The sequence below is a fragment of the Saccopteryx leptura genome, chromosome 13 (genome assembly GCF_036850995.1).
Source record: "Saccopteryx leptura isolate mSacLep1 chromosome 13, mSacLep1_pri_phased_curated, whole genome shotgun sequence".
Lineage (NCBI taxonomy): Eukaryota > Metazoa > Chordata > Mammalia > Chiroptera > Emballonuridae > Saccopteryx > Saccopteryx leptura.
Genome location: NC_089515.1, coordinates 33,715,961 through 33,742,793, shown reverse-complemented (window position 1 = coordinate 33,742,793; position 26,833 = coordinate 33,715,961). Strand labels below are relative to the sequence as shown.

The following is a 26,833-nucleotide window of genomic DNA, read 5'->3' as shown; positions in this document are numbered from 1 at the left end:
GAAGGAAGTAGTCACTGCTAGGGCAGCAAGCACACCCTATATTCCCTAACTGCCTAGTTTACTGTCACTGCAAACTAGACAGCACGGGTGTGGTGGAAACGTGAGGGCAGGGCCAGAGGCAGGGACATGTCTTTTTACTACTAACCGGGGCCTCCTTGGACAAATCACTCTGGCTATGCTCAGTCTTCTCATCTCTAAGGGGGTTTGATTGCTCATTGATTGTCAGACTGAGTCCCTGAGACACATTCACAGCCTGTGTGCACCCGGAAACCTGTCTTCCTGGGTGCCAAGTTGATTCAAGATTACTCTTTTTACTTAAAGGCATTTTATATCATTGCTCAGGATACAAGATTTACATGCATTTTAATTATAGAAACTAATAATTGATGACACTTCATGGGCAATTACTGTGTCAAGTGTTGTGTTAATATATACTGCTCACAAAATTTAGGGGGATATTTCAAAATGAATATGAAGCTATAAAATATCCCCTAATTTTTGTAAGCAGTTATCTGATCTTCATAATTACCCCGCAAGAGATGTCTTATTATTCCATTTTATAGGTTTAAAAAAACTAGGACAGAGAGAGATGAAACAACTCCCCCAAAGTCACATGTTACTAAGCAATGATAAAAGATTCTCCTCCATCAGCCCCTCAAAAAAATCTGGGTCCATTGCAAGGTGTTTTGGGGATTTACTCTCAGATTCGGGGCTTCTATGGTGAAGCCTGAACATCACAGGTCAAAATGATCTCCAAAGTCCAGCTCTGACACTCCTCCATGAATTGTAGCTAAATCGGTGGGTGAAAAGCATATGGGTGCCCCTGGAGGGTGAAAGAGGCTGGAGAGGCCCCCTCAGGGGTTCTGAGGGTTCAAGTGGTGGGGTTTCTCGGACCCTCGGGCTCTCCTCAAGTTGCCGGTGGGCGTGAAATCTTTGCCTAGGCCACCGCCTCCCTCCGGGAGGGGTGTTTCCAGCCGCTGTCGCCTGGCACTTCCTCGTTCCCGCGCGCCCAGGGCTCAGCTCACTACGCCCAGCGCCGGCGCTCCTCAGGGCGGAGGGGGTCAGAGGGGAGCTGTCGCAACAGCTTCCCTCCCTCTTTCTCTGCCTTGGCGCTCAGTCACCTCCCAGATGAGCGCGCTCGCAGACAGCTGCGGGCCGCCGGGCGCCGGGCATGTCCCTTAATTGCGCACAGGCGGCGGGCACTGGGCCCCGGCGCAGCCCGGAGCAGGCCAACCGCACCTTCTTCCCCTTCTTCTCTGAAGTCAAGGGCGACCACCGGCTGGCGCTGAGCGTCGTGGAGACCGTCGTGTTGTCGCTCATCTTTGTGGTGTCGCTGCTGGGCAACGTGGGTGCTTTGGTGCTGGTGGCGCGCCGACGGCGCCGCGGCACCACCGCCTGCCTGGTGCTCAACCTCTTCTGCGCGGACCTGCTCTTCACCAGTGCCATCCCGCTCGTGCTGGCCGTGCGCTGGACGGAGGCCTGGGTGCTGGGCCCGGTCGTCTGCCATCTGCTCTTCTACGTGATGAGCCTGAGCGGCAGCGTCACCATCCTCACGCTGGCTGCCGTCAGCTTGGAGCGCATGGTGTGCATCGTGCGCCTGCAGCGCGGCGTGCGGGGCCCGGGGCCGAGGGCGCGGGCGGCGCTGCTCGCCCTCATCTGGGGCTACTCGGCGCTCGCCGCGCTGCCCCTCTGCGTCTTCTTCCTCGTCGTCTCGCAGCGGCTTCCCGGCTCCGACCAGGTGAGCGCGGTGCGTCTGGCCCGGGGGGCTGGCCGGCGGGGACCCGACGGGAACGGGAACCGGGGAGGAAGGTTAACAGCAACAATCATAGGCCATTTGTTGCACTTAACTAAACTGTTTCGTCTAGACGCTGTGCCTGGCTCTGTGAAGTTTTATCTCTTAAATTTCGCTAAAACGCTGCCATGTGGGTCCCGTAAACGCCCACCAAAACTGTATATAAGTGGAGTCCCCAAAAATGTCTGTCAATTGCACTGACTCTATTGCAGAGTTGATGAAATAACGGGCTGCTTAACAGCCAGCCAGACGGAACTTCGGGGATTCGGAGTGGCTACTCACATTATTTTAAAGTCTGCTTCCTCGCCGGGTGCGACAGTACTCTTATCACACCCACTTTAAAGCCGAGGAAGCCGAGGCAGGAGAGTAACTTGCTCGAGGTATCTCACCCTTAGCGCCCGAGGCGCTGAGCTCGCGCTCTGCGGATTCCGTGCGGGCTGCGCGCGGGTCCTGCTCTGAGCCCCCGAGGGCAGGTGCGTGTGGACGGGCGGGAGAGAGAGCGGATTAGAGATTTAAGGATCCCCAAACCCAATGCTGCCTCCAGAGGGGTTGTGATTCCCCCTCCTGGAGCCTCAGTTTTTCCAAGCGGAAGACGGAAGGATTAGACTGGTCCACAGGGTCGATCTGACGACCCTGGGAATCTTGGGTGACGGGTGGCTTCCGAATACCCTGGACACCCGAAGTGTCCGCAGACTCCAGAGGCTGGGCGGGTGAGCTTCGTTCTGAGCATCACGCCTCCCGGTTGTCGTTGGGATCATGGAGTGGGGGAACGGTCCACGATCCAGAAAGGGTTCTGCGAACAGCTTGTGACATTAGTTCGGGTCCACCCTAGTCCGCGTTCCAGAATCGCGAGCGTGAGTCTGTTTGCGTTGCTAGTTACGGCGCCGCTGCCGGGTTGGCGAGCGGTGATTCACTCCGCGACACGGGCCCTGGCTCGGGCGGGGTGGAGGGCAGGGTGGAGGACAGTGACCCGCGGTTCTGTCTCTCATCCCCCAGGTCTGAGTCCTTTCGCACCTTTCTGAGAGGGGCAGGGAAAGGACTTGGGTCTGCACCTTATGGAAAGGAAGGTGTGAGTCCTCACTCCAGACTCAGCCTTCCCAAAGGACTGCTCCCCCATCCCAACCCCCACCCCTTTTCCTACAGAGGTCGCTCGGCTTTATTCTGGGCACCGCGCTCAACTCTGGCCCTAAGACCTAAGAGAGAGTGTGGGGCGCTCTGAGCCAGCCTGACACAAACCACAGTCCCCAAGAGCGCTGTGTGCAGCAGTGGCCAGAGTGGGTGGGAAGGTAGGAAGACAGCGGGGGAGGGAGAGTGAGGGCTGGAGGAGAAGTCACCTGAAAGAAGGAGCCTGGACACAGCGGTGGGCTTCTTGGGGGTCACCCCTGATCAGTCTGTCACACAGGCCTTTTATTGGGGGTGAAGTCTGCATCCAATGTAAGCAATGTCTTTTTCCTTTTTAACTCAAATCAATCCTAAAGGTCTCTTTCCTAATATTTATTTCTTGTGTGGAATGCATTGTGGGGGTTTTGCCTGTTTGTTTTGTTTTGTGGCTAACAAGTAGGAAGTGTCTCAGGCCTGTGGTGCTTGATCAAAGAATACGTAAGCCTGTGGCATGTTTCTTTTAAGTGTACGGTGGAGGTGGGGTCTGAAAGCTGGGATTAGCTGACTTGGTGTGTGAGTGACATTGGCGTGGGGACAGCAAGGACCCTAGCTTAGTGGACAGGCTTGTCCTCTCCTGCCCAGATACCTAAGACTCAAGGTGAGTCACATAGATGCTCTCAAACAAGTGGAGGATCCGGCCTCATCCCAGACCACTTGTCCCTCACTCCAAAGCAACTGGATCAACTTGGAGCTGGCCTTCCACCATCAGTCTTCTGATGTTTCAAAAAGTTATTCTGTCCCTGAGTTACAGCATTTCTGTATTTTTCATAGAACTTGGAAGAATTCCTCCCCCCTTTTTTTTTCTTACAGAAAAAAAATGGCATTTAGAAATTAAGGATCAAATAAAATGTATCTTAAGAGTATCTTGTTTCCAGATGTGTATCTTGTGCCTCTCTTTTTCACAATTGTTGTAGGTACAGTCTTACTTTCCTGTCAAATAATGCTAAAAATAAATAAATAAATAAGGCTATTGTCACCTCCAGGCCAAAAGCCCAGACTAAAACTGCTTGCCAACATGGACATTGACAGTAGTTTGAGCGAGGTCTTCATACAGATGGGGGAACTTCTGTGTCTTTCTACTTTGTATTTACTGGCGGGGCATCTGTATGTGGTCCAAGCCCTCTGCATTCCAATTCCGGAATGACCAGAGTTGTATTGCAAGGTGCTTCTATGGGGATCAGTGTTTTGGTGGCTTTCCCTTTGTCCCCCTAGAGCAGGGGTCCCCAAACTTTTTACACAAGGGGCCAGTTCACTGTCCCTCAGACCGTTGGAGGGCCGCCACATACAGTGCTCCTCTCACTGACCACCAATGAAAGAGGTGCCTCTTCCGGAAGTGCGGTGGGGGGCTGGATAAATGGCCTCAGGGGGCCGCATGCGGCCTGCAGGCCGTAGTTTGGGGATGCCTGCCCTAGAGCAAGGCACACAAACTCCTCTTGGTCTTCAGAGTGATAGGACAGGGATTTGGGCAAAGCCACAGGGAGAGAATGGGCCCACACAGCACCTCAGAAGATTGGGGGCCAGTGAGTTGGCTACGGGAGCTCTGTTCCTGGAAATTAGTGGAGGTGAGGAAAGCTAGCTTATAATGAAAACTTCACAGTCCTTTCCAGCTCTCCATCATCTTTGTCTTCTCCCCTTTGTGTTATGCCCCCCCCCACACACACACAAACACACCTGCCAGTAAGCCAACAGAAAAAAACCCTGGATCCTCAAAGGCTGTGACCTGAGCATGCGTGGAACATCTCATTCTACAGGTGAACAGACAGGCTCAGTGGTTTAAAAAACAAGTTGAAAAGAAAGAGAAATGGGGGGGGGGGAGCATTAAAGAAGAGACAGAGAAATATCTAGTCTAGACTGAACTGAGTCTCATATTAAAATTAGTAAAGGTTTGTTGTCTCAGTCCTTGACTCCTCACTTCCTGGCTGTACTTTTGGCCTGCCCCCTCCCACTTGGACACAAAATGTGGAAGTTTTGGATGGGGGACATTTTCCTACCCAAACTGTGGGCAGAGAGGATGAACTAACAAACCCTGAGCACAAGCTGGCTCTCTCCCCTGAAGGAGCGCTGGCCAGGGAGCTTTCTGCTTATCTGGACTCCCCACCCCCTAATCCCACAAAATCAGAAACACAATCACTTTTGTCCATCTAGGCAGTGGATGCCCAGCAGTCCAGGGTGACTAGATTCTCTAAAACTTCCCTGAAGGGAGGATGAAATAATAGATATTCCAGAAAATGCTGCATAATTTGGTATTATGAGTGTGCACTTGGAGTCAAATGTTCTGACCATCTCTGCCATTTAGGAGCTGTGTGGGAGAAGCGAGTGGTCCTGCCTGTCTGTACCTCTCTCTCCATTTGCAAAGTGGGCATGATAACAGATATTAACTTTATAGGATTGTCATGGGGACTAATGTTCAGTAAATGGGCCAACATCTGGCACAGACACAGTTAAGCATTCAAGAATTGCCAGCTATGATTAGTTTCTTTATCTTTGGTTATAAATATTTTAAACATTCTTCAAACAATATAATTCTTCTGAATGCTGTAAAATAATAGACTGCCATTTTAGGAGGGTGGACACATCCTAGTAACTCAGACATCTTAGCCAGGTCAGTTCAGCCTGTTCCAGCGGATTCCTGCCTATGTGTGCTGTGGCCCCGGCCGGGTGCTGGCTCTCACCGGCAGGTGGGAAGGACTGTCCACCCTGGCTGAGATATGCTGTCCATTTAGTCTACAAACATTTACTGAGCACTCCTCCCCTGCCTTCTCCATGAGTCACATGACCAAGACACTATTCTCTTGAAGGAGGTACACAGGTGGTCCCAGACCCTGACACAATTCAGTCCCATGAGTAGGAGTCCTTGTGTTTATTTCCTGGACATAGAAATGCCTAGCCCTGGCCGGTTGGCTCAGCGGTAGAGCGTCGGCCTGGCGTGTGGGGGACCCGGGTTCGATTCCCGGCCAGGGCACATAGGAGAAGCGCCCATTTGCTTCTCCACCGCCCCCCCTTCCTCTCTGTCACTCTCTTCCCCTCCCGCAGCCAAGGCTCCATTGGAGCAAAGATGGCCCGGGCGCTGGGGATGGCTCCTTGGCCTCTGCCCCAGGCGCTAGAGTGGCTCTAGTCTCGGCAGAGCGACGCCCCGGAGGGGCAGAGCATCGCCCCCTGGTGGGCAGAGCATGGCCCCTGGTGGGTGTGCCGGGTGGATCCCAGTCGGGCGCATGCGTGAGTCTGTCTGACAGTCTCTCCCCGTTTCCAGCTTCAGAAAAATACAAAAAAAAAGAAAGAAAGAAAGAAAGAAAGAAAGAAATGCCTAAAGTAACAGAGCAGGCAAAAGATAGAACTGGATTTTAGCTTGGGGTCAGTCTGTTCGTCTTGGTGTCATTTTCCTGAGTTTACATTTCCTTAGGAGCCCTTGGTCGCTCTGCCTCTACACACGGTCTGATTTAATACCAGGCCAATAAAGCCTTCGTGTCTCTACTGAGTGTGGGTTGGCCGAGGAGACAAACACTGCTTGCTTGCCTTTGTTAATGTTGGAGGATGCTTTTAAGACAGAGAAAGCAAGTCCATCTCTGGCACTGATATTTCCTTTTCTATTGGGAAGCTGATAGGAGAGAAGTTATCTAAGTAGGATTCCCAGTTCCTGAAAAAGACCTTGAAGTCTTCTATTTTTTGTTTGAAGAGGTGAGGCAGGAAGAATGATTTACAAGGGGGTCCCCAGTGCTGTTCCAGAAGAATTGTTAGAGAAGCTGACAGGAAATTGCATGCAAGTCAAGCAGTGGTGGTGGTGGAGGGGGGCAGCATTCGAGCCCTGCTTGTACATAGGTGTCCCTACCCACAGGGGAGTCTTCTTAGGACAGAATGATATCTAGCAGAAGAGGAGAGGCAATTAGCCAGACAAGGATGTGGGGGACTGAAAGAACATTATAGGGCCAGCAAATAACCCACAGTCCGCAAGAGATTATGCTAGAAGGGCTGTCAGGGGCTAGCTGGAGAAGGGCCAGGTACACCCCTTGAGGGAGAGATAGGCCAGTGGGAACGAGATATGTGGGTGGGTCGGATAGATTTTAGGCAGAACTGAAAGGCTCTCTGAGTGGGGAGAGAGAAGGAAGGAGGCAGAAGGCTGGTATATACTCGGGTGTCTGGCAGCTTGCGGAAGGGCAGCTCCAAGCCCCACCCCGAGCCAGTGGCTGCAGGGGGTGGAACCCACGGGGCCTGGGATGTGCCTGTGAGGCATCCTGCAGAGATGTCCTGGGGCATTGGGGTGGGTCTGCGATTCAGGAGAAGACTGGGCTGAAAAGAGTAGATTTCAGCATCATCTGCAAAAAAGAAGCCAATGGAAATGAGTGGGAGTGCCAGGGAAGAGAGGAGGTTGGGCGGGGAAGGACGCAAGTCACCCTGACCCACACTTAACCATGTCGTCCATGTCTTCTTGCCTTCAGCCCTTCTGGTCCTGGCACTGAGTCAGACCTTTCTCTTCCCCTGGCTGAAGCCCACCCTTTCAGACAAGCTGACACAGGGTGCAGCCTTGCCAGGTGACTCCACTTTCCCCATCCTGTAGATCTCAGGATGTTTCTGGCTCCCTGCTCAGCACTGAGTTTTCCTAGAGCCTCTCCCTTCATGACTGCATTGTAGCCTCCTTAAGGGCCAAGACCAACCTCATGCTCACTGTGGCCTCACAGTGGCTTAGCCACCATGGCTTGGGTCATAAAGTGGTCGAACAAATGAATTATAGGACGCGGCTGTTGACTCAGCCAGCTTTACTTCCATAGCTCAGTAACAAAGCAGGCCTAGCACTTTGAATTTCCAAATTTCCTTTTTTAAATCAGGAAACAGGCCCTGGCCAGTTGGCTCAGTGGATAGAACATTGGCCCAGCATATGGACCTCCTGGGTTCAATTCCCGGTCAGGGCACACAGGAGAAGTGACCATCTGCTTCTCTCTCCTCCTTCTCCCCCTACTTTCTCTCTTCCCCTCCCGCAGACAGTGGCTTAATTGGTCCGAGTACTTCAGCCTCAGGTGCTAAAAATAGCTTGGTACTCAAGCTTCAGCCCCAGACAGGGGTTGCCAGTGTGGATCCTGGCTGGGGTGCATGCAGGAGTCTGTCCCATTATCTCCCCTCCTTTCACTTAGAAAAAAAATTGGGAAACATCTCAAATGTGCAGAGAATATTATAATGCTCATGTCCCCACCTTCCAGATTTGACTGCCTGCCGAACTCCTGTAAGCCACAGCCTAGGACAGGGGTCCCCAAACTATGGCCCGCGGGCCACATGCGGCCCCCTGAGGCCATTTATCCGGCCCCCACCGCACTTCCAGAAGGGGCACCTCTTTCATTGGTGGTCAGTGAGAGGAGCATAGTTCCCATTGAAATACTGGTCAGATTGTTGATTTAAATTTACTTATTCTTTATTTTCAATATTGTATTTGTTCCCATTTTGTTTTTGTTTTTTTACTTTAAAATAAGATATGTGCAGTGTGCATAGGGATTTGTTCATAGTTTTTTTTTATAGTCCGGCCCTCCAACGGTCTGAGGGACAGTGAACTGGCCCCCTGTGTAAAAAGTTTGGGGACCCCTGGCCTAGGAGAGAACACCTAGCATCAAAGCAAGTTCAGATAGATTTTCCCACAGAAACAAAATTACAACGCCACTTAGGTCTCCGACTGTGGGCCTGGCGCTTGTTTTTTTTTTTAAAAAAATATTTTTAAATGGGAATAAACACTGCATTTAATCAATGATGCCATGTAAATCTTTCTAGAGAGCATAAAAATCAGTCCTTTTAGTCCATACAGATCAGCCCCACTCGCCTGACCTGTGGTGGCGCAGTGGATAAAGCGTAAACCTGGAAACACTGAGGTTGCTGGTTCAAAACCCTGGCTTGCCTGGTCAAGGCACATATGGGAGTTGATGCTTCCTGCTCCTTCCCTTTCTCTCTCTCTATCTCCCCCCATCCTCTCTAAAATGAATAAATAAATAAAATTTAAAAAAAAACCCAGACCAGCCCCACTCTTAGCCTCTGTGTGGGGTGTTGTGCAGAGTTCTTATCTTGCTTACTTTCACGCTCTGTGCCAGGAGTGGGTGCCACAAATCAAAGGAGAAAGAGTGTTTTCATCAGACCTGGAACTTAGAGGCTTCCTGGGTCAGGTTCATCGTCTTTGTTGAAGAACTAGCTGGTGGCCCTGGCTGGTGGCTTAGTGGATAGAGCGTGTGGCCCGCATATGGACATCCCAGGATTGATTCGCAGTCAGGGCACACAGGAGAAATGACCATCTGCTTCTCTCCACCTCCCTCTCCCCCTTCTCTCTCTCTTCCCTTCCCGCAGCAAGTGGCTCAATTAGTTCGACTGTGGCCCCGGGCGCTGAGGATAGCTCGGTTGGTCCAGTTGGTCTGAGGTCCAAGCTTCAGCCTCAAGTGCAGCTGATTCAAGCATCAGCTCCAGACAGCAGGTTGCTGGTAGATCCTGGTGTGGGCATGAGGGAGTCTATCTCACTATCTCCCTTCCTCTCACCTAAAAAAAAGAAAGACAAAGAAAAAATAGCCAGTTAGTTTTGCTTAGCTATCAGGGACATCTACGTTTCATGTTTGATCATCACTTCTCTTAAGAATTAACTTTTACTAACCATTTTTTTCACTCTAATAAAACTAATATAGACAGATTATAGAAAATTTAGATAACTCAAATAAGCTAGAAAAATGAAAGAAACTTAAAAGTGCCATCTAGTGTCATTACAGATACACACAAAATCTTGTTAAGCCTGGGGAGATTTTGGCAAACATTCTAGAGAAGCCTCTTGCAAAGACTTGGGGCCTCTTGGGAGTTTTAAGAAATGTTCTGGGGTCGTCTGTTTTTCTGCCCTTCCTATACAAGCATAGGAGTTAGAGATCGAGTCACACTCAGGGTTGGAACCTGTTTCTCCCGATTAGTGTTTCAGTTTATCTGTCGGCACACGCTGCCCACCAGTGTAGTAAGATGAGGGGCCCGTGGTGGCCATGGTGGCGGGGCTGAGTACCAGCAAAGGTTGCGTGGATTCTCTAAAGCTCTGTGGCCACCGCTGCCAATATTCAGAAGATTCTTGAGAGGCACAAGTTTCTTTCCAGTATCCAAAATGTAGAAAGATCTAATAAACTTTCTCCCACCAGGTGTGGACAGTGGGGATGGGGATGGAGGAACAAGTTTTTGGAATGCCCAGTGCATTTGTGAGCCATTCAAACAAAGTAGGAAAAGGAAGCAACATTCTCAGCCCCCCCCCCCACCCTTTCAAGGTGCAGGTGTAATTAAATAATTCTTCTCTGCTCGACTAACCTTAGAGTCTTCTTTTTTTTTTTTTTTGTACTTTTCTGAAGCTGGAAACGGGGAGAGACAGTCAGACAGACTCCTGCATGCGCCCGACCGGGATCCACCCGGCACGCCCACCAGGGGGCGACGCTCTGCCCACCAGGGGGAGATGCTCTGCCCCTCCGGGGCGTCGCTCTGTCGCGACCAGAGCTACTCTAGTGTCTGGGGCAGAGGCCAAGGAGCCATCCCCAGCGCCCAGGCCATCTTTGCTCCAATGGAGCCTCGGCTGCGGGAGGGGAAGAGAGAGACAGAGAGGAAGGAGGGGGTGGGGGTGGAGAAGCAAATGGGCGCTTCTCCTATGTGCCCTGGCCGGGAATCGAACCTGGGACTTCTGCACACCAGGCCGACGCTCTACCACTGAGCCAAACGGCCAGGGCCCTTAGAGTCTTCTTGGTAGGTCTTAAGTTTTTAGGGAAAATATTGTAGGATTATAAAGGATGACATCTTTCGTGTAATAGACTTATTTTAGGAGGTTGTTTCTAAGCCTTAATTTCTTCTTCTGTGTAATGGAGATAATAGTAATGCACTTCAATAAGATTGCTGTGAACACTCAATGAGATAATGTATATAAATGGTTGCCTGGCACAGGCAAGGGCTTTGTTAATACTAAATAGGAGAAGGAACTATTTGACTGTATTTTTAGTTTGACCACCTAATTATACATGTTGGAAAATGGTAGAAATTCTTTGCCTTTAGCTAGTATATCACTTAATAAATATTGAATGAATGAATGGTGCTGTGGATGATAATATTTCCCCTGGACATTGGTTAAGAAGCCCTTGTTCACCAAAAATCAGTAATGTGGTCTTTTTACACAAATGGGTTCTTAAAAGTCTACATGTCTAGAAGGGCAGCTTGTTTTCCAAATAATTTTGTCCCCATAGTCAAGTAGACAGAAGTCATTTATGTTTGGAAGGAGGGATGGATAGATGGATGGATGGTCGGACAGACAGACAGATAGATAGATAGGACTCTTATTGACCTATTTATTCATCAGAAGAAATTGTTGCAGCATCTCTCTTAATAATTATTCAGTAAAGTCCCACTGTTTAGGAATTTGTATTAGTGCCAAATATTTGACTTGATCACAACATAGTGGTAGCACAGCAAGATCACAAACCTTCAGGCTCTTATTTTTATTTTTTGTATTTTTCTGAAGTTGGAAACGGGGAGGCAGTCAGACAGACTCCCGCATGCGCCCAACCGGGATCCACCTGGCACGCCCACCAGGGGGCGATGCTCTGCCCATCTGGGGCATCGCTCTGTCGCGACCAGAGCCACTCTAGCGCATGGGGCAGAGGCCAAGGAGCCATCCCCAGCGCCTGGGCCATCTTTGCTCCAATGGAGCCTCGGCTGCGGGAGGGGAAAAGAGAGACAGAGAGGAAGGAGATGGGGAGGGGTGGTGGGCGCTTCTCCTATGTGCCCTGGCCGGGAATTGAACCCAGGACTCCTGCACGCCAGGCCGACGCTCTACCACTGAGCCAACCGGCCAGGGCCTTCAGGCTCTTCTTTACTTCTTGAGCTGATAGTATGTTTGCGCCTTGGCCCGAGGCTGTGGGTTCCTCTGCGGGAGAGGTGCATGAGGACAGAGCTCCTGAGTCTGGGCACCAGCATTGTCTTGGAATAAGCCACGCCCTTCTCTGATGCAGCGGGGCACTGTGTAGATGTTTGAACATCCCCCAAATGAACACTGAGTGCCTTACCAGGGACCCTGTTGCCTTGAGCATACACAGTGTGCTTGCATAAAAACCTGGCTCCTGTTTAGATATGCTTGTGTGTAGCATGCCACTTCCGACCCATGAAACCCTTCAGGGGTCAGTTTTTCACCTGTAAAATGAAGGGCTTGAGAGAAGAAGGCACAAAAGCTCTTTGCTGCTCAGTCCAGCGAAGTAGAAAAAGCACTGGACCTGGGGTCATGCCTGGGCACTGACTCTAGCTCTTACCAGCCTGTGACCCTGAGGCCCAGTTGCCTCCCTGGGAGAATGGGAATAATAATTAAGGTTATTCCTAAACCAGAGGCAAATAGTTTATAAGTGGGGTTGTATGGGCACTGGGAGGGATTCTGGGATTTCTTGTCATGTTTGTTGTGTGATAGTGTGACTAACCCCGTGGTCGGCAAACTCATTAGTCAGCAGAGCCAAATATCAACAGTACAACACTTGAAATTTCTTTTGAGAGCCAAACATTTTTCTCCTTTATTATTAATTTTAATGGGGTGACATTGATCAATCAGGGTACATAGGTTCAGAGAAAACATCTCCAGGTTATTTTGACATTTGATTATGTTGCATACCCATCACCCAAAGTCAAATTGTCTTCCGTCACCTTCTATCTGGTTTTCTTTGTGCCCCTCCCCTCCCTCCTCACCCCCCCCCCCCCATAACCACCACACTCTTGTCCATGTTTCTGAGTCTCATTTTTATGTCCCACCTATGTATGGAATAATACAGTTCTTAGTTTTTTCTGATTTACTTATTTCACTCGGTATAATGTTATCAATGTCCATCCATGTTGTTGTAAATGATCCAATGTCATCATTTCTTGTGGCTGAGACGTATTCCGTAGTATATATGTACCACATCTTCTTTATCCAATCCTTTATTGAAGGGCTTTTTGGTTGTTTTCATATCTTGACCACTGTGAACAATGATGCGATGAACATGGGGCTGCCATGTGTCTTTATGTACCAGTGTGTTTGAGTTTGGGGGGTATATACCCAGTAGAGGGATTGCTGGGTCATATGGTAGCTCTATTCTTAATTTTTTGAGGAACCACCATACTTTCTCCCATAATAGTTGTACTACTTTACATTCTCACCAACAGTGGATGAGGGTTCCTTTTTCTCCACAGCCTCTCCAACACTTGCTATTACCTGTCTTGTTGATGATAGCTAATCTAACAGGTGTGAGGTGGTATCTCATTGTAGTTTTGATTTGCATTTCTCTAATAGCTAATGAAGATGAGCATCTTTTCATATATCTGTTGGCCATTTGTATTTCTTCCTGGGAGAAGTGTCTATTCATGTCCTCTTCCCATTTTTATATTGGATTGTTTGTTTGTTGTTGAGTTTTATGAGTTCTTTGTATGTTTTGGATATTAGGCCCTTATCTGTGCTGTTGTTTGAAAATATCATCTCCCATTTAGTTGGTTGTTTGTTTTGTTATCAGTTTCTCTTGCTGTGCAAAACCTTCTTAGTCTGATATAGTCCCATTCATTTATCTTTGCCTTCACTTCCCTTGCCTTTGGAGTCAAATTCATAAAGTGGAGAGCCAAATTTTTTTAAACTTAAACATTGTTATTAACTTAATTAAGGTACTTCTAAGCTTGCCTTTGCTAAAAACTCAAAGGGCCAAAGAGCCGCCTGTGGCTCACGAGCCGCGGTTTGCCAACCACTGGACTAACCCAACAGTGTAACAGTGCCAGGTGATCCCCAACTGGGACTGAGCTAAAGACCAAATAAGCAGCCAGCATTTAAATGATCTTTTCCTTTTTGTGACTAGGAAATTCTGATTTGCACACTGGTTTGGCCCACCGTTGCTGGAGAAATCTCCTGGGATGTGTCATTTGTTACTTTGAACTTCTTGGTGCCGGGACTGCTCATTGTGATCAGTTACTCCAAAATATTACAGGTACGTTTGCTTCCAGACCACAGCCGACCTTCACTCTGCTCTGGGGTATTTCAGGTGGAATCTTAGCATTTCTGGGTCAGAAGTTATCTTAATATTCATGCCAGTCTAATTCTGCTTCCCTGCCCAGCTCTACCCCCCCCTGCAAAAAGAGTTATACCTCTATGATTGGTATTATTTTTCACTAATCACTAAATATAAGTGTATTACAAAAAATTAAAGAAATATAAAAATGTGTAACACAGAAACTAAAAATCTACTCTATCTCCGTTGTTAACAATTCATAGTATGTTTTTTCAGGTTATTTTTTAAAATAAATTTACATATATATATACTTTTATGCTATATATGTGATAAACCACATAAAATGATCAAGTATCAACTATTTGTTATGGTTCAACCTAACTTTTATTTTCAGATTTGAGATAATAGTATCTATTTCTTAACCTCCTTTTTTCACTTAACACTCTATCATAACATCTTCCCGTTTCAGCTCCTTTGTCTCCACCTCATTCTTTTTAATGACTTGATTGTTTTCTGTCACACGGCTGTGACACAATTTATTTTATGAGCTTTTGGATTGTGTTCATTGTTTCCCTATCACACAGAGCAATGTAAGTGATAGAGAATATATATGTAAAACTTTTTATTGAAGTATCATATACATATGGAACAGCACACCTAGCATACACGCACAGCTGCAAACTGATCACACTCCCAAAGCAGCTCCCAGAAACAGAACCTTACCCAAAGCTGCCACCAGTCACCTTTTGTTTTCTGCCCCTGATCCCCGGAAATGTGCCTTTCAAAAGTGGGCTGAGGCCCTGGCTGGTTGGCTCAGCGGTAGAGCGTCGGCCTGGCATGCGGGGGACCCTGGTTCGATTCCCGGCCAGGGCACATAGGAGAAGCGCCCATTTGCTTCTCCACCTCCCCCCCTCCTTCCTCTCTGTCTCTCTCTTCCCCTCCCGCAGCCAAGGCTCCATTGGAGCAAAGATGGCCCGGGCGCTGGGGATGGCTCCTTGGCCTCTGCCCCAGGCGCTAGAGTGGCTCTGGTCACGACAGAGCGACACCCCGGAGGGGCAGAGCATCACCCCCTGGTGGGCAGAGCGTCGCCCCTGGTGGGTGTGCCGGGTGGATCCTGGTCGGGCGCATGCGGGAGTCTGTCTGACTGTCTCTCCCTGTTTCCAGCTTCAGAAAAAAAAAAAAAAAAGTGGGCTGAAACAGGACATGGTCTCTGCCTTCAGAGCAGCAGGTAGGTACGGGGTCAAGAGAAAGGCCTGCCGGCCTGTTTCCTGCCCGAGAGAGAGCCCATTTCCATGTGCGCTGCTGGCCCAGGCAGATAGCGTGTGTGTTCATGCTTATGTGTGAAGGTTTGATGCAAAGCCTTTGAGTTCTCTCAGAGGGTTACAGTTGTTAAATCTTGGTTTTATAGCATGTAATGGGTCATCTGGCAAACAAGGATATTGAAGTAGGGCCCTGCAGGTCCCGCTTGCTGTCTGACCACTTTTATGGCCCTTTCTTTGTAGCTGAGGATGTCACCATATTTGATGCTCAAAACCCAAAGCCAGGCCAACCTCCATCTTGGCCTGCTAATGCCTGGGTCCTGTGGGAGATGGCCTTCCCATGTTGTTCCCTAGACTGTCCACCACCAGTTGACTTCCGATCCTCCTTTAAAAGATTCCCTTATCTCAGATTTTCAAGGGTATGAGGCCAGTACTGGTAAGATTTATTCTGTAAAGTGCTTGCAGTAGGACCTGGCTTGTGCCGGTGTTATGTGTCAGCTGTCATCGTTGTGTTAAGAGAATTCAAGTGAGGGGGAAAGAAAGAGAAATATAGAGGGTACAAAGATGTGGAAATATAGAAGTAATTTAAAATTATTTTTAAAAAATTATTTAACGAGTATTTATGTAGTGTTGCTAGTGTGTTAGGAACTAACTCATTTAATCCTACTAAGAATGACAGATGAGGAAACCAAGTCACACAGCTCATAAGCAGCAGTATCAGAATTTAAACCCAGTATAAGGTAGTCTGACCCCAGAGTTCCTTAGAAGTGGAGAAGAAGTCCCCAAACTTTTTACACAGAGGTCCAGTTCACTGTCCCTCAGACCGTTGGAGGACTGCCACATACAGTGCTCCTCTCACTGACCACCAATGAAAGAGGTGCTCCTTCCGGAAGTGCTGCAGGGGGCCGGATAAATGGCCTCAGGCGGCTACATGTGGCCCGAGGGCCGTAGTTTGGGGATGCCTGCAGGCTAGTCTTCTGCTTCCACTCATGTCTCGGGCTTCTCAGCCGCCTGCTGAGGGAGGACTGGCTCATTCTGTGGAAACGTTTCCCATCCAGCCCTTCACCCCTTCATCTTTTATTTTCAGGCAAGGGCCCACCTGGAAACATTCTGAAAGATCCCAAGAGCTCTGATGAGTTGGGGGAGGTGTATAAAAAGTGATAGGATCTAAATTATATCTTTGACCCATTATTCAGGGCACTATTTCACAACTGTGAGTCGTGATAGATACTCTGTTTCATCCAGGAGCTGTCCTGGGGTCTGCCAGCAGAGGAACTGAAGGCTGGTCATGGGTTTATATACAAAGTATCTGGAAAGCAACAAATTGGATAAGAGGACATCTCCTTAAGGCTCTATGGGATCTGGCCCCTGCTTGCCTGTCTCAGCTCATCTTTCCCCCTCTCTTGTGTCCATGTCGGCCTTGTGGCTGTTCCTCACACAGGCCAACACACTGCTGCCTTGGGACCTTTGCACCTGCCATTTCTTTTACTGGATCTCTCTTTCCAAAACTCTGGTGTGGGGCATTCCTCTCCTTCATTTACATCTCTATTCAAAAGGCTGTTTCCTAGAGAGACTCCCCATTATTCTTTAGTTCTCTTTATTTACTTCCCTTCAGAGCACTTACAACCCCTGTCATATTCCATTTATGTATATTTATTTGTATGTCATCTGTACTTTCCATTAGAAAGCAAGCTCCATGAAGACAGAGACTTTGTTTACTGTTATAGCCCTGTGCTTAGAACAGGGGCCTGGATTATCCATTGTAAGTACTCAATAAAAACTCATTGAATGAGTAAGGCACTGAAAGGGTCCACAATACCTTCTCCTCCTGGGCAGTGAGAAAGTCACTGGATGAAGAGTCATAAGACCCAGGTTCTAGTCCAAGCTTTATTACTGTGTGACTTTAGGCAAGTCGTTTAACTAATATAGGCTTCTGTTTTCTCTGGAGCTAAATGGGACTCAGAGGATTGTTTAACATAATAACAAAATGAGAGTCCTGATATAATGTTTTAAAAATCACAACATTAGCTCTAGCTGGATAGCTTGATTGGTTTGAGTGTCATCCCAATACTCTAAGGTTGTGGGTTCAATTCCTGGTCCGGGCACATACAGGAATAGATTGTTCTCTCTCTCTCTCTCTCTCTCTCTCTCTCTCTCTCTCTCTCTCCCTCCCCCTTCTTATCTCTGTAAAATCAATAAATAAATTTGGGGTGGGAAAGCAAATCACAACATTAATACAAATATAAGACTTATAAAAAAATTATTTCCTACTCACTAGCAAAACTGTTGCCCATTTTCCAGGAGGGCTATAACATTTGTCCTCACGTTGCACCTGTGGGTTTGGCAGCCTGGTAACTTGGACGTAGGTAAGTTGCTGCCAGGAGGATGAAGGGTCTGGGCAGGCCCTCGTGGTGTTCCCCTCTCTCCCTCTGAAGATATTCACACTCAGGGACAGGGCCCTTTCCTCCAGGGCCACTTCAGGTGCTTAGGGCAGTGGCATTCTCCACCCTCTGCCTACTCCGTTTCCTTTTCCTTCATGACTCAGCCATGAGATACATCTTCAGTGGCTTTTCCAATCAGCAGTTCCCAGGGGAATAGTCTCCCAGCCACTCCCAAGTACCTTCGATCAGGCGGGCAATGCTGTTGGGGCTTGGTTTACCAGGTCACCCAGCAACCGTTGCCATGGCAAGATGAGATGCTCCTACCCTTTGTGACGGTTTATGTTTCTTGTTCCTCCTCCCCATTCCCTACTACACACTAGAATGGAAGTGCAAAGTGGGCAGGGCTCCCTTGCTTCTTGCTGTATATTCAGCACCTATAAGAGTGCTTAGCACCTAGTAGGGGCTCAATAAATACTTACTGCATGGGAGTAAGTCTGTGGCTTAAAGTTGGGAAACGCTTTTCTATCTCAGAGCTTAACCAAGGAACAGAACCTGTTTCAGCAAAACAGATGTCAGGTAGTGAACACGCCAGCCCTTTGTCCATGCCTGACCCTCATTTCCCAGCTTTGCAGCCTGTTTGCTGATGATGGAAAGGGAGGTGGGTCCTCCGGAAAGACGGAGGATATTGTCTGATGATTCTTTTTTGTTTGTTTGTTTGTTTTTTTGTTTTTTTTGTTTTTTTTTGTTTTTTTGTTTTTCTGAAGCTGGAAACAGGGAGAGACAGACAGACTCCTGCATGCGCCCGACCCGGATCCACCTGGCACACCCACCAGGGGCGACACTCTGCCCACCAGGGGGCGATGCTCTGCCCCTCCGGGGCGTCGCTCTGCTTCGACCAGAGCCACTCTAGCGCCTGGGGCAGAGGCCAAGGAGCCATCCCCAGTGCCCGGGCCATCTTTGCTCCAATGGAGCCCCGGCTGCGGGAGGGGAAGAGAGAGACAGAGAGGAAGGAGAGGGGGGTGGAGAAGCAAATGGGCGCTTCTCCTATGTGCCCTGGCCGGGAATCGAACCTGGGTCCCCCGCATGCCAGGCCGACGCTCCACCGCTGAGCCAACCGGCCAGGGCCTTGTCTGCTGATTCTAATCAGGAGGTTGCTGATTGACCAAGCAGCTGCCAAGGAGCCCCAGCACCCGGGGACCTGAGCTGTGTCAGTGGGGAGCGGCCTCTCCCTGCACCCACCCGTCAGCAACCATGGTCTGCTGGCACGGAGTGGCCACGGGCGTGGGGTGCAGACTTTCCCTCACGGGCTTCAGAGGAAGGCAGTGAGTCTCAAACAAGTTAGAAAGTGATTCTCTTCAAAGGTCTGGGGAAAACGTCAAGGCTGTTGTCCTAGATCAGTAATTCTCAGAGCTGAGTGAGCAAGAATCACCTGGGGAGTGTATGGAAAGGGGGGCTTCCTGGGCCTCCCTCAGCCCACAGAATCAGTGTTGAAATGTGGGCCCAAGCAGGTGCATAGGCTTAAGTGCCAGGTGCCTGATACAGGTGGCCGTAGACCACATTCCCGAAGCACTGTCCTCTCCCCGCAGCAGTGTGTCTGGTGATGAACTCAGGGGCCTCCCCTTGAGGGACACGTCCCCCACTGACCGCGAGGCTTTGCTCAAGTCTCTTCACCTCTGAGCACCTCTGTCTCTTGTCCTCCAAAGGGGATCATGACAGAACCTACCCCGTAGCCTTGTTTTAAGGATTTAAGTTCATCATCAAAAGTTAATTGAGCATTCAGTTTAATCTAAAAAAGCTCACCAAGCATTCTGCTCAATGCCAGGGACATTGAAAACCCTGGGTAACAGTTAGGCCCATTTTCCTTCTCATTCTCTGCAAGTTGTGGGAACTGTGGACGGAAGGAAATGGTAGCAGCAGTCAGTGCTAAAAAAAGACCCAACCACTTATCCACTTGGCCCATGAGTCAGCCCGTTCTGTCTGCCCGCTCACAGTCATTGTCAGGCTCAGAAGCCACAGGCTGCCCAGCACCCAGGGAGCTGGAGGCGCGGAGGTAAGAATGATGCTTCAACATCTATCACACGGTATATGTGGCGAGTGAGTGCCATGTAACGTCCTGAAACAAAGCGCTGCAGGATGCCAAGCAAGAGATGAACCAGGAAGCCTTCCCAGAATTTTTGGCATTAGAGCTTAGAGCAGGGGTCCCCAAACTACGGCCCCGCAGGCCGCATGCGGCCCCCTGAGGCCATTTATCCGGCCCTCGCCGCACTTCCAGAAGGGGCACCTCTTTCATTGGTGGTCAGTGAGAGGAGCATAGTTCCCATTGAAATACTGGTCAGTTTGTTGATTTAAATTTACTTGTTCTTTATTTTAAATATTGTATTTGTTCCCGTTTTGTTTTGTTTTTTTTTACTTTAAAATAAGATATGTGCAGTATGCATAGGGATTTGTTCATAGTTTTTTTTTTTATAGTCCGGCCCTCCAATGGTCTGAGGGACAGTGAACTGGCCCCCTGTGTAAAAAGTTTGGGGACCCCTGGCTTAGAGTTATAGACAGGGCAGAGGCTTTCCTCGACAGAGATAGAAGAGGGTAAAAAGGAACTAGCTCAAGATTAAGAGTATGGGCTGGAGTCAGACTGCCAAGGCTTGAAGCCCAGCTCTGCAACTTCTGGGTACCGTTGGCTAAGTTGTTTAACCTCTTTGAGCCTCAGTTTCCTCATCTGTAAAATGGGGATCCTCAAAGTACATATGTCACAGAATTGTTGGGAGAATTTAAAGAGATAGACCAAGTGATTGATATGTACCAGGCCTGGCATGTAAATGCTCAATAAATATAAACTTTCATCAACATCATTCACTTAATAAAAATTATAAGACACGGTCCTGGCCGGTTGGCTCAGCGGTAGAGCATCGGCTTGGCGTGCGGGGGACCCGGGTTCGATTCCCGGCCAGGGCACATAGGAGAAGCGCCCATTTGCTTCTCCACCCCCCCCCTCCTTCCTCTCTGTCTCTCTCTTCCCCTCCCGCAGCCAAGGCTCCATTGGAGCAAAGATGGCCCGGGCGCTGGGGATGGCTCCTTGGCCTCTGCCCCAGGTGCTAGAGTGGCTCTGGTCACGGCAGAGCGACGCCCCGGAGGGGCAGTGCGTCGCCCCCTGGTGGGCAGAGCCTCGCCCCTGGTGGGCGTGCCGGGTAGATCCTGGTCGGGCACATGCGGGAGTCTGTCTGTCTCTCCCCGTTTCCAGCTTCAGAAAAATACAAAAAATAAAAATAAAAAAAATTATAAGACACTCTACCAGGGACTCCCTCTTCCTTGGCAGAGCAATGTGGGCAGCACAGCTGCTGAAGCTGCATCTGGAATCATTTCTTATGTGCCCACCAGGCTGCACTTAGGACCGAGTGACAGTCCTACACAGAGGTGGTGGCATTTCCCTTGCAGCCTGCCCACCTACCAGCCTACCCAGCTATTACTCTCCCAGGTTTGTTGGCCAAAATAGTCTCAGATTAACCAGCTTTCACCTGAACACACATTCTAACTTTGCTTCTATACAGCAGCTTACAGATTTGGTTGTGCCACCGTGACCTCAGGCATGTGAGTCTGAGATGGTAGGTTGTGTCTCCAGAGCATCCCACCTGGCAGAACAGGCAGCAGTGGGGAGGGCTGAACAGGGTGGCAGCCCTTTGGAGCCTTTGATGACGTGGCTCTTCTTTAGCTCAGCGAAGCTGGATTTGCACAGGTGAGGGCTTGGATCATGTATCATCAGGGGAGTAACCTGCAACAAGGAGCTCAAATTGCCTGAGATTCAATATCTTCATCTCTGAAGTGAGAATAATAGTAAAAATTCAGTGACTATAGAGATGAAATATGACAAGTTATTCTTTTTTAAAAAATGCACAGCAGGCCCTGGCCAGTTGGCTCAGTGGTAGAGCGTCGGCCTGGCATGCAGAAGTCCCGGATTCGATTCCCGGCCAGGGCACACAGGAGAAGCGCCCATCTGCTTCTCCACCCCTCCCCCTCTCCTTCCTCTCTGTCTCTCTCTTCCCCTCCCTCAGCCAAGGCTCCATTGGAGCAAAGATAGCCCGAGCGCTGGGGATGGCTCTGTGGCCTCTGCCTCAGGCGCTAGAGTGGCTCCCGTCGCAACAGAGCGACGCCCCGGAGGGGCAGAGCGTCGCCCCCTGGTGGGCAGAGCCTCGCCCCTGGTGGGCGTGCCGGGTGGATCCCGGTCGGGCGCATGCGGGAGTCTGTCTGTCTCTCCCCGTTTCCAGCTTCAGAAAAATACAAAAAAAAGAAAAAAAAAATGCACAGCACAGTGCCTATACACAGGGAGCCCTTTCTAGGGCTCAGCGATCCTGATTCCCACTGTTCTTGTTGCGGAGTCGGGGGAGAAGGGGCTCTGCTCACTGGGCCTCCGTTGCCCTGGTCTCTGTCACCAAGAGGTGGACCTACCCTGCTGCGCAGGAGCAAGGAAGCAGTTGCATTTAATCATAAAACAAACAGGTATCCTTTTAATTAGCTAGTGAGAAGTATTCTAAGGAGACTATTTTAAGCCATTGGGATCTTGGAGTTAAACTTGCCCGAACTGTAAAAGATGCTAATTGCTTTCAAATTACTTCCCCTCTTGAGATCTGAGCATCTTTGGGAAATGGGCCTAAGCTAATGAGATCTGTGACCATTAAAGTCTACAGACATGTAGGTACCCCCTGTGTGGTTACAGCGAAGGACACAGGGCCAGACTGAGCAAATGGGAGTTATTGAGAACCATGAATTTGGCCAAGACATTCTGAATTTGATCTCCCTGGGAACAGAGGTGCCAGGCTGGAACAAAACATGTCTGGCTAACACATGCAGTGCCCCGTCACATCCTGGACGAGCTGTGCACCATTTGTCCCCTCCCCTATTCACCATCACAAGCCCCAGTGCTCTGGGTATCATCAAAGCTGAGCAAGTGATAGGAGACAGCAGGCCTTCTGCCTGTTGACTGTGCTTAAAGGACAATTAAAATTACGCAGGAAGGCAGGATGCTGTATATATACCCCCAGGCAGCCCGCGCCTGAGCTCTGGGCTCTTTCCAGCCACTGGGAGGTCAGACCCACCCAGCAGGCCCATCAGCCTGCGCCTGGGAGTCACACTTGGATGGCAGCGCCACTTTCTCTCTCTCAGATTCAGCTTTTGTGGTGGTTTTTTTTTACTTGAAGCGAACACTTCCAAAGCTCCTATTTTCAAAGTAGTTCGGCTAAACTCTCCTGCAGGCGCTATTTCTTCACCTGTACAATGAAGGGGCGGCGTCAGCCCCGCTACTCAACGTGCGGTCCTCGGACAGCAGCAGCAGCAGCAGCACGCAGGCGCGGGGGACAGATGCGGGACCTCGGCCCCGCCCACACTCCTTAGGGTAGCGTATTGTTGAAGTTTGCATCTTCAGCAAATCTTGTTTTTATTTATTTTTTATTTATTATTTTTTTTTCTGAAGCTGGAAATGGGGAGAAACAGTCAGACAGACTCCCGCATGTGCCCAACCGGGATCCACCCGGCACGCCCACCAGGGGCGAAGCTCTGCCCACCAGGGGGCGATGCTCTGCCCCTCCGGGGCGTTGCTCTGCCGCGACCAGAGCCACTCTAGCGTCTGGGGCAGAGGCCAAGGAGCCATCCCCAGCGCCCGGGCCATCTTTGCTCCAATGGAGCCTTGGCTGCGGGAGGGGAAGAGAGAGACAGAGAGGAAGGAGGGTGGGGGGTGGAGAAGCAAATGGGCGCTTCTCCTGTGTGCCCTGGCCGGGAATCGAACCCGGGTGCCCCGCACGCCAGGCCGATGCTCTACCGCTGAGCCAACCGGCCAGGGCCAGCACATCTTGTTTTTATACAGTCAATACTTAGCTTTTTCCGAAAAAAGGACAACAGGGAAGATGTGGGTCTCAGTCTCTTTGGACTACCATAACAAAATGTCACAGACTGGTGGCTTATGAACAATAGAAATGTTCTGGAGGCCGAAAGTCCCAGGTCAGGGCGCCAGCACGTGGGATCGTGGAGAGAGCCCTCTTCCAGGTTGCAGGCTACTGACCTCTCACCGTGTCCTCACAGGGCGGAAGTGCCCAGGGAGCTCTCTCAGGCCTCTTTTCATATTTAATTTAAATTTGAAAAATTACAGTTGATATACAATATTATATTAGTTTTTTACATGTACAGCATAGTGGTTAGACATTTATGTAAGTTACAAAGTGATCCCTCCGATGTCTAGTACCCACCTGGCACCGTACATAATTATTACAATATCATTGACTACATTCCCATGACTATTCTGTAACTGCCAATTTGTATTTTTTTTAAGCCTTTTGTTTCTTTCTCAAAGGCACTAACCCCACTCAGGAGGGTTCCCTCTCTATAATCTAATCATGTCCCAAAGGCCCCCCCCTCCTACTAGCATCACCTTGGGGGTTAGGTTTTAACGTAGGAATTTGGGGGAAGGACCCATTTAGCCCAAAGCAATGTGCTCCTGTTCTCCTGTCTCTTCCAACACTACCCAATTCAGGCCTTTCGTGTCCCCTCATCAACTCCGTTTACGAGGTGGATGATTCCCTGCCACCCCATTTCTTCAGCACACCTAAGGGGGGGGACAAACCTTTAAAAAGGGGGCTCTCCCTGCACAAAATAGTCCCAGTGCAGCGGAGGCAGCAGATTCCAACCTGGAGTGCTGTGCTCCTCCTGAATCAAAACTCCCTGACTCGCCTGACCTGTGGTGGCACAGTGGATAAAGCGCTGACCTGGAAATGCTGAGGTCGCCGGTTCGAAACCCTGGACTTGCCTGGTCAAGGCACATATGGGAGTTGATGCTTCCAGCTCCTCCCCACCTTCACTCTCTGTCTCTCTCTCTCCCTTCTCTCTCCTTTAAAATGAATAAATAAAAAAAAATTTTTTTTTAAATTAAAAAAACAACAACTCCCTGACGCCCTGCGGTAAACTGTGGCTGCGGCTGTTCTGTGTCCCTGCAGATCACCAAGGCGTCCCGGAGGAGGCTGACGGTGAGCCTGGCGTACTCGGAGAGCCACCAGATCCGCGTGTCGCAGCAGGACTTCCGGCTCTTCCGCACGCTCTTCCTGCTCATGATCTCCTTCTTCATCATGTGGAGCCCCATCATCATCACCATCCTCCTCATCCTGGTCCAGAATTTCAAGCGCGACCTGGTCATCTGGCCGTCCCTCTTCTTTTGGGTGGTGGCCTTTACCTTCGCCAACTCGGCTCTCAACCCCATTCTCTACAACATGTCACTGTTTAGGAATGAATGGAGGAAAATTTTTCGCGGCATCTTCTTCCCAGAGAAGGGAGCCATGTTTACAGACACGTCTCTCAGGAGAAATGACCTGTCTATTATCTCCAGCTAATTGATTTTGCTCTAGAGGCCGAGTTTGTCACTCCCTGGCAAGCCAAAGTGTGTTTTCAAAGGAGTTCGTTTCCAGGACTGTCACACCAGAGTACCCTGCTTTCAGAAAATGTGACCTATGCAAATACATTTATGGCATCAGTAAATTAAAAGGGGTGATCAGTCAGTATAAGAATTTTATCCTTTAAAAAAGGATTTTGTTTTGGATTTCTTTAAATATGAACTTTTTCAGTGTGTTTGTAATGATTGAATTTAATAAATTTTTATTTATAACTGTTCAACAATCACATCTCTTACATATAAAGCCACACCCTTCTGGTTTCTGAAGCAACTCTTGGAACTGGTCCAGAACTCGGATTTCTTTGAAGGGTCAGGGCCACTCTAGGTAGACTCTAGTCTAGACTTGCGAGGCCTCTCTGTCGTTTATTAATGTCAATAATGCGTGAGGAATTTCTCAGGACCAATTAAAGGTGACTTCTTTTTTTTTTTATCATTTGTAAGAAATGCCATGAACTCCCTTAGAAAATGTGTCATGAAATCAGAGAAGATAAGATGACTCCAATATTTGGGGGGGGGGGGGTGTGAGAAACGATCTTTGGACATACTTTGAGAAGGTGGAGCAAACACGCTTTATCGATGGACAAGATGTAGAATATGAGGAAAAGAGAGGCTTCGAGGGTGACTTCTAGATTTGTAGCCTCACACTGGTTGGATATTTCATAGAACCACAGGCCTGTAAACATAATCTGATGATTCAGCGTTGTACCTTCAGGCCCACACTCCACATGCCTGCATCCAGTTACCTACTCTCCACACGAATCTCCCTGAGATTTCAGTTACATAGCCTCAAATAACTCTTGGCTTTCCAAGCCCAGGCTTGATCATTTTTTGTCGCCTGATGTATGGCTATCTATGGGTCTCTGGGGTTGTCACACCGAAGCTGAGGAACCTACCTGTTCTGTATGATGACAGGTAGGGCTTTCCCATACATGGTCACCTGTTTCCTGCCTTGGTGGGAGACCAAGCACATTGGGGTGGAGGACCCAGGAGCCCCCATAGGTCCTTGGTATGCCAGCACCAGGCAGAGATCTCCGCTCAGAGTAAGAGGGTCCTTCCCCACCTCTGGGCATCACTTGTGTCTGCACAGCTCCTATGTGGTCTCTTAAATCCTAACAGGCAGATACTGTTTCCCCGTTTTTCACAAGAGAAGAGTGAGGCTCAGTGTAGCCATGCAATCAGCTCAAATCACACAGCTAATATATATCTGACTGGATTTTGACTTAAAGACTCTGGTACCAAAGCCCAATTCCTTTTCAAGTTGAGGTTCCTGGGAGCTCCTGGGAAACTGAGGCAAATGGCTCTGCATGCCATCATACAGTAATGCTCACAAGTACTGCTGGTGGTGTAGGACCTTGGGGTTCACCCCCGCCCACCGTGCCTTTCCCGCATGCTCCAGGTCCAGGTAAGGGAGCTGTGAGCTTCCTCCAGACCTCATGTTCCAATGCCCTCAGGGGAGCCCAAGCCCTCCCCTCCTTCAACATTTTGGCCATATCTGAAATAAGAAAGGAATTAAGTGCTAGAGTCAGTGAAGGACTGGGGCAGTGGGGGTGGGGGTGGGGGGAGGGGCATTCACTAGAGCTGACCCAGACTCGTGCCTCTCAAAAGCAGCTGGGTGAGCCAGCCATCCTGCCCCCTTCACGGGTCCAAGGCTGACCGGGGCTTTGGGCTCACTGGCCTGCTCTAGCCTCCACTCACTCACCAGCTGGTTTAGCCTGGGTGCCTCCTCCAGGTGGGCAGTTAAGGCCTTCCTGGGTTAATAGGGAACACCCTTTTTCAGGAAGTTGGGAGAAGCCCTGGTCGTTAATGGAGATTAGGTACTATACTAGGCCAAAGGTCATAAA

At 49.5% G+C, this 26,833-nt stretch overlaps 1 protein-coding gene across 1 annotated transcript; it reads left to right on the top strand.

Moving 5' to 3' along the window:
- Positions 1–1,020: 1,020 nt before the first annotated feature.
- On the top strand, positions 1,021–26,795 carry FFAR4 (free fatty acid receptor 4). The gene is made up of 3 exons (XM_066355322.1): positions 1,021–1,738; positions 13,780–13,908; positions 24,544–26,795. The coding sequence occupies exons 1-3, from the start codon at positions 1,172–1,174 to the stop codon at positions 24,931–24,933; spliced, it is 1,086 nt and encodes a 361-aa protein (XP_066211419.1). The 5' UTR covers positions 1,021–1,171; the 3' UTR covers positions 24,934–26,795.
- The last annotated feature ends 38 nt before the right edge of the window (positions 26,796–26,833 follow it).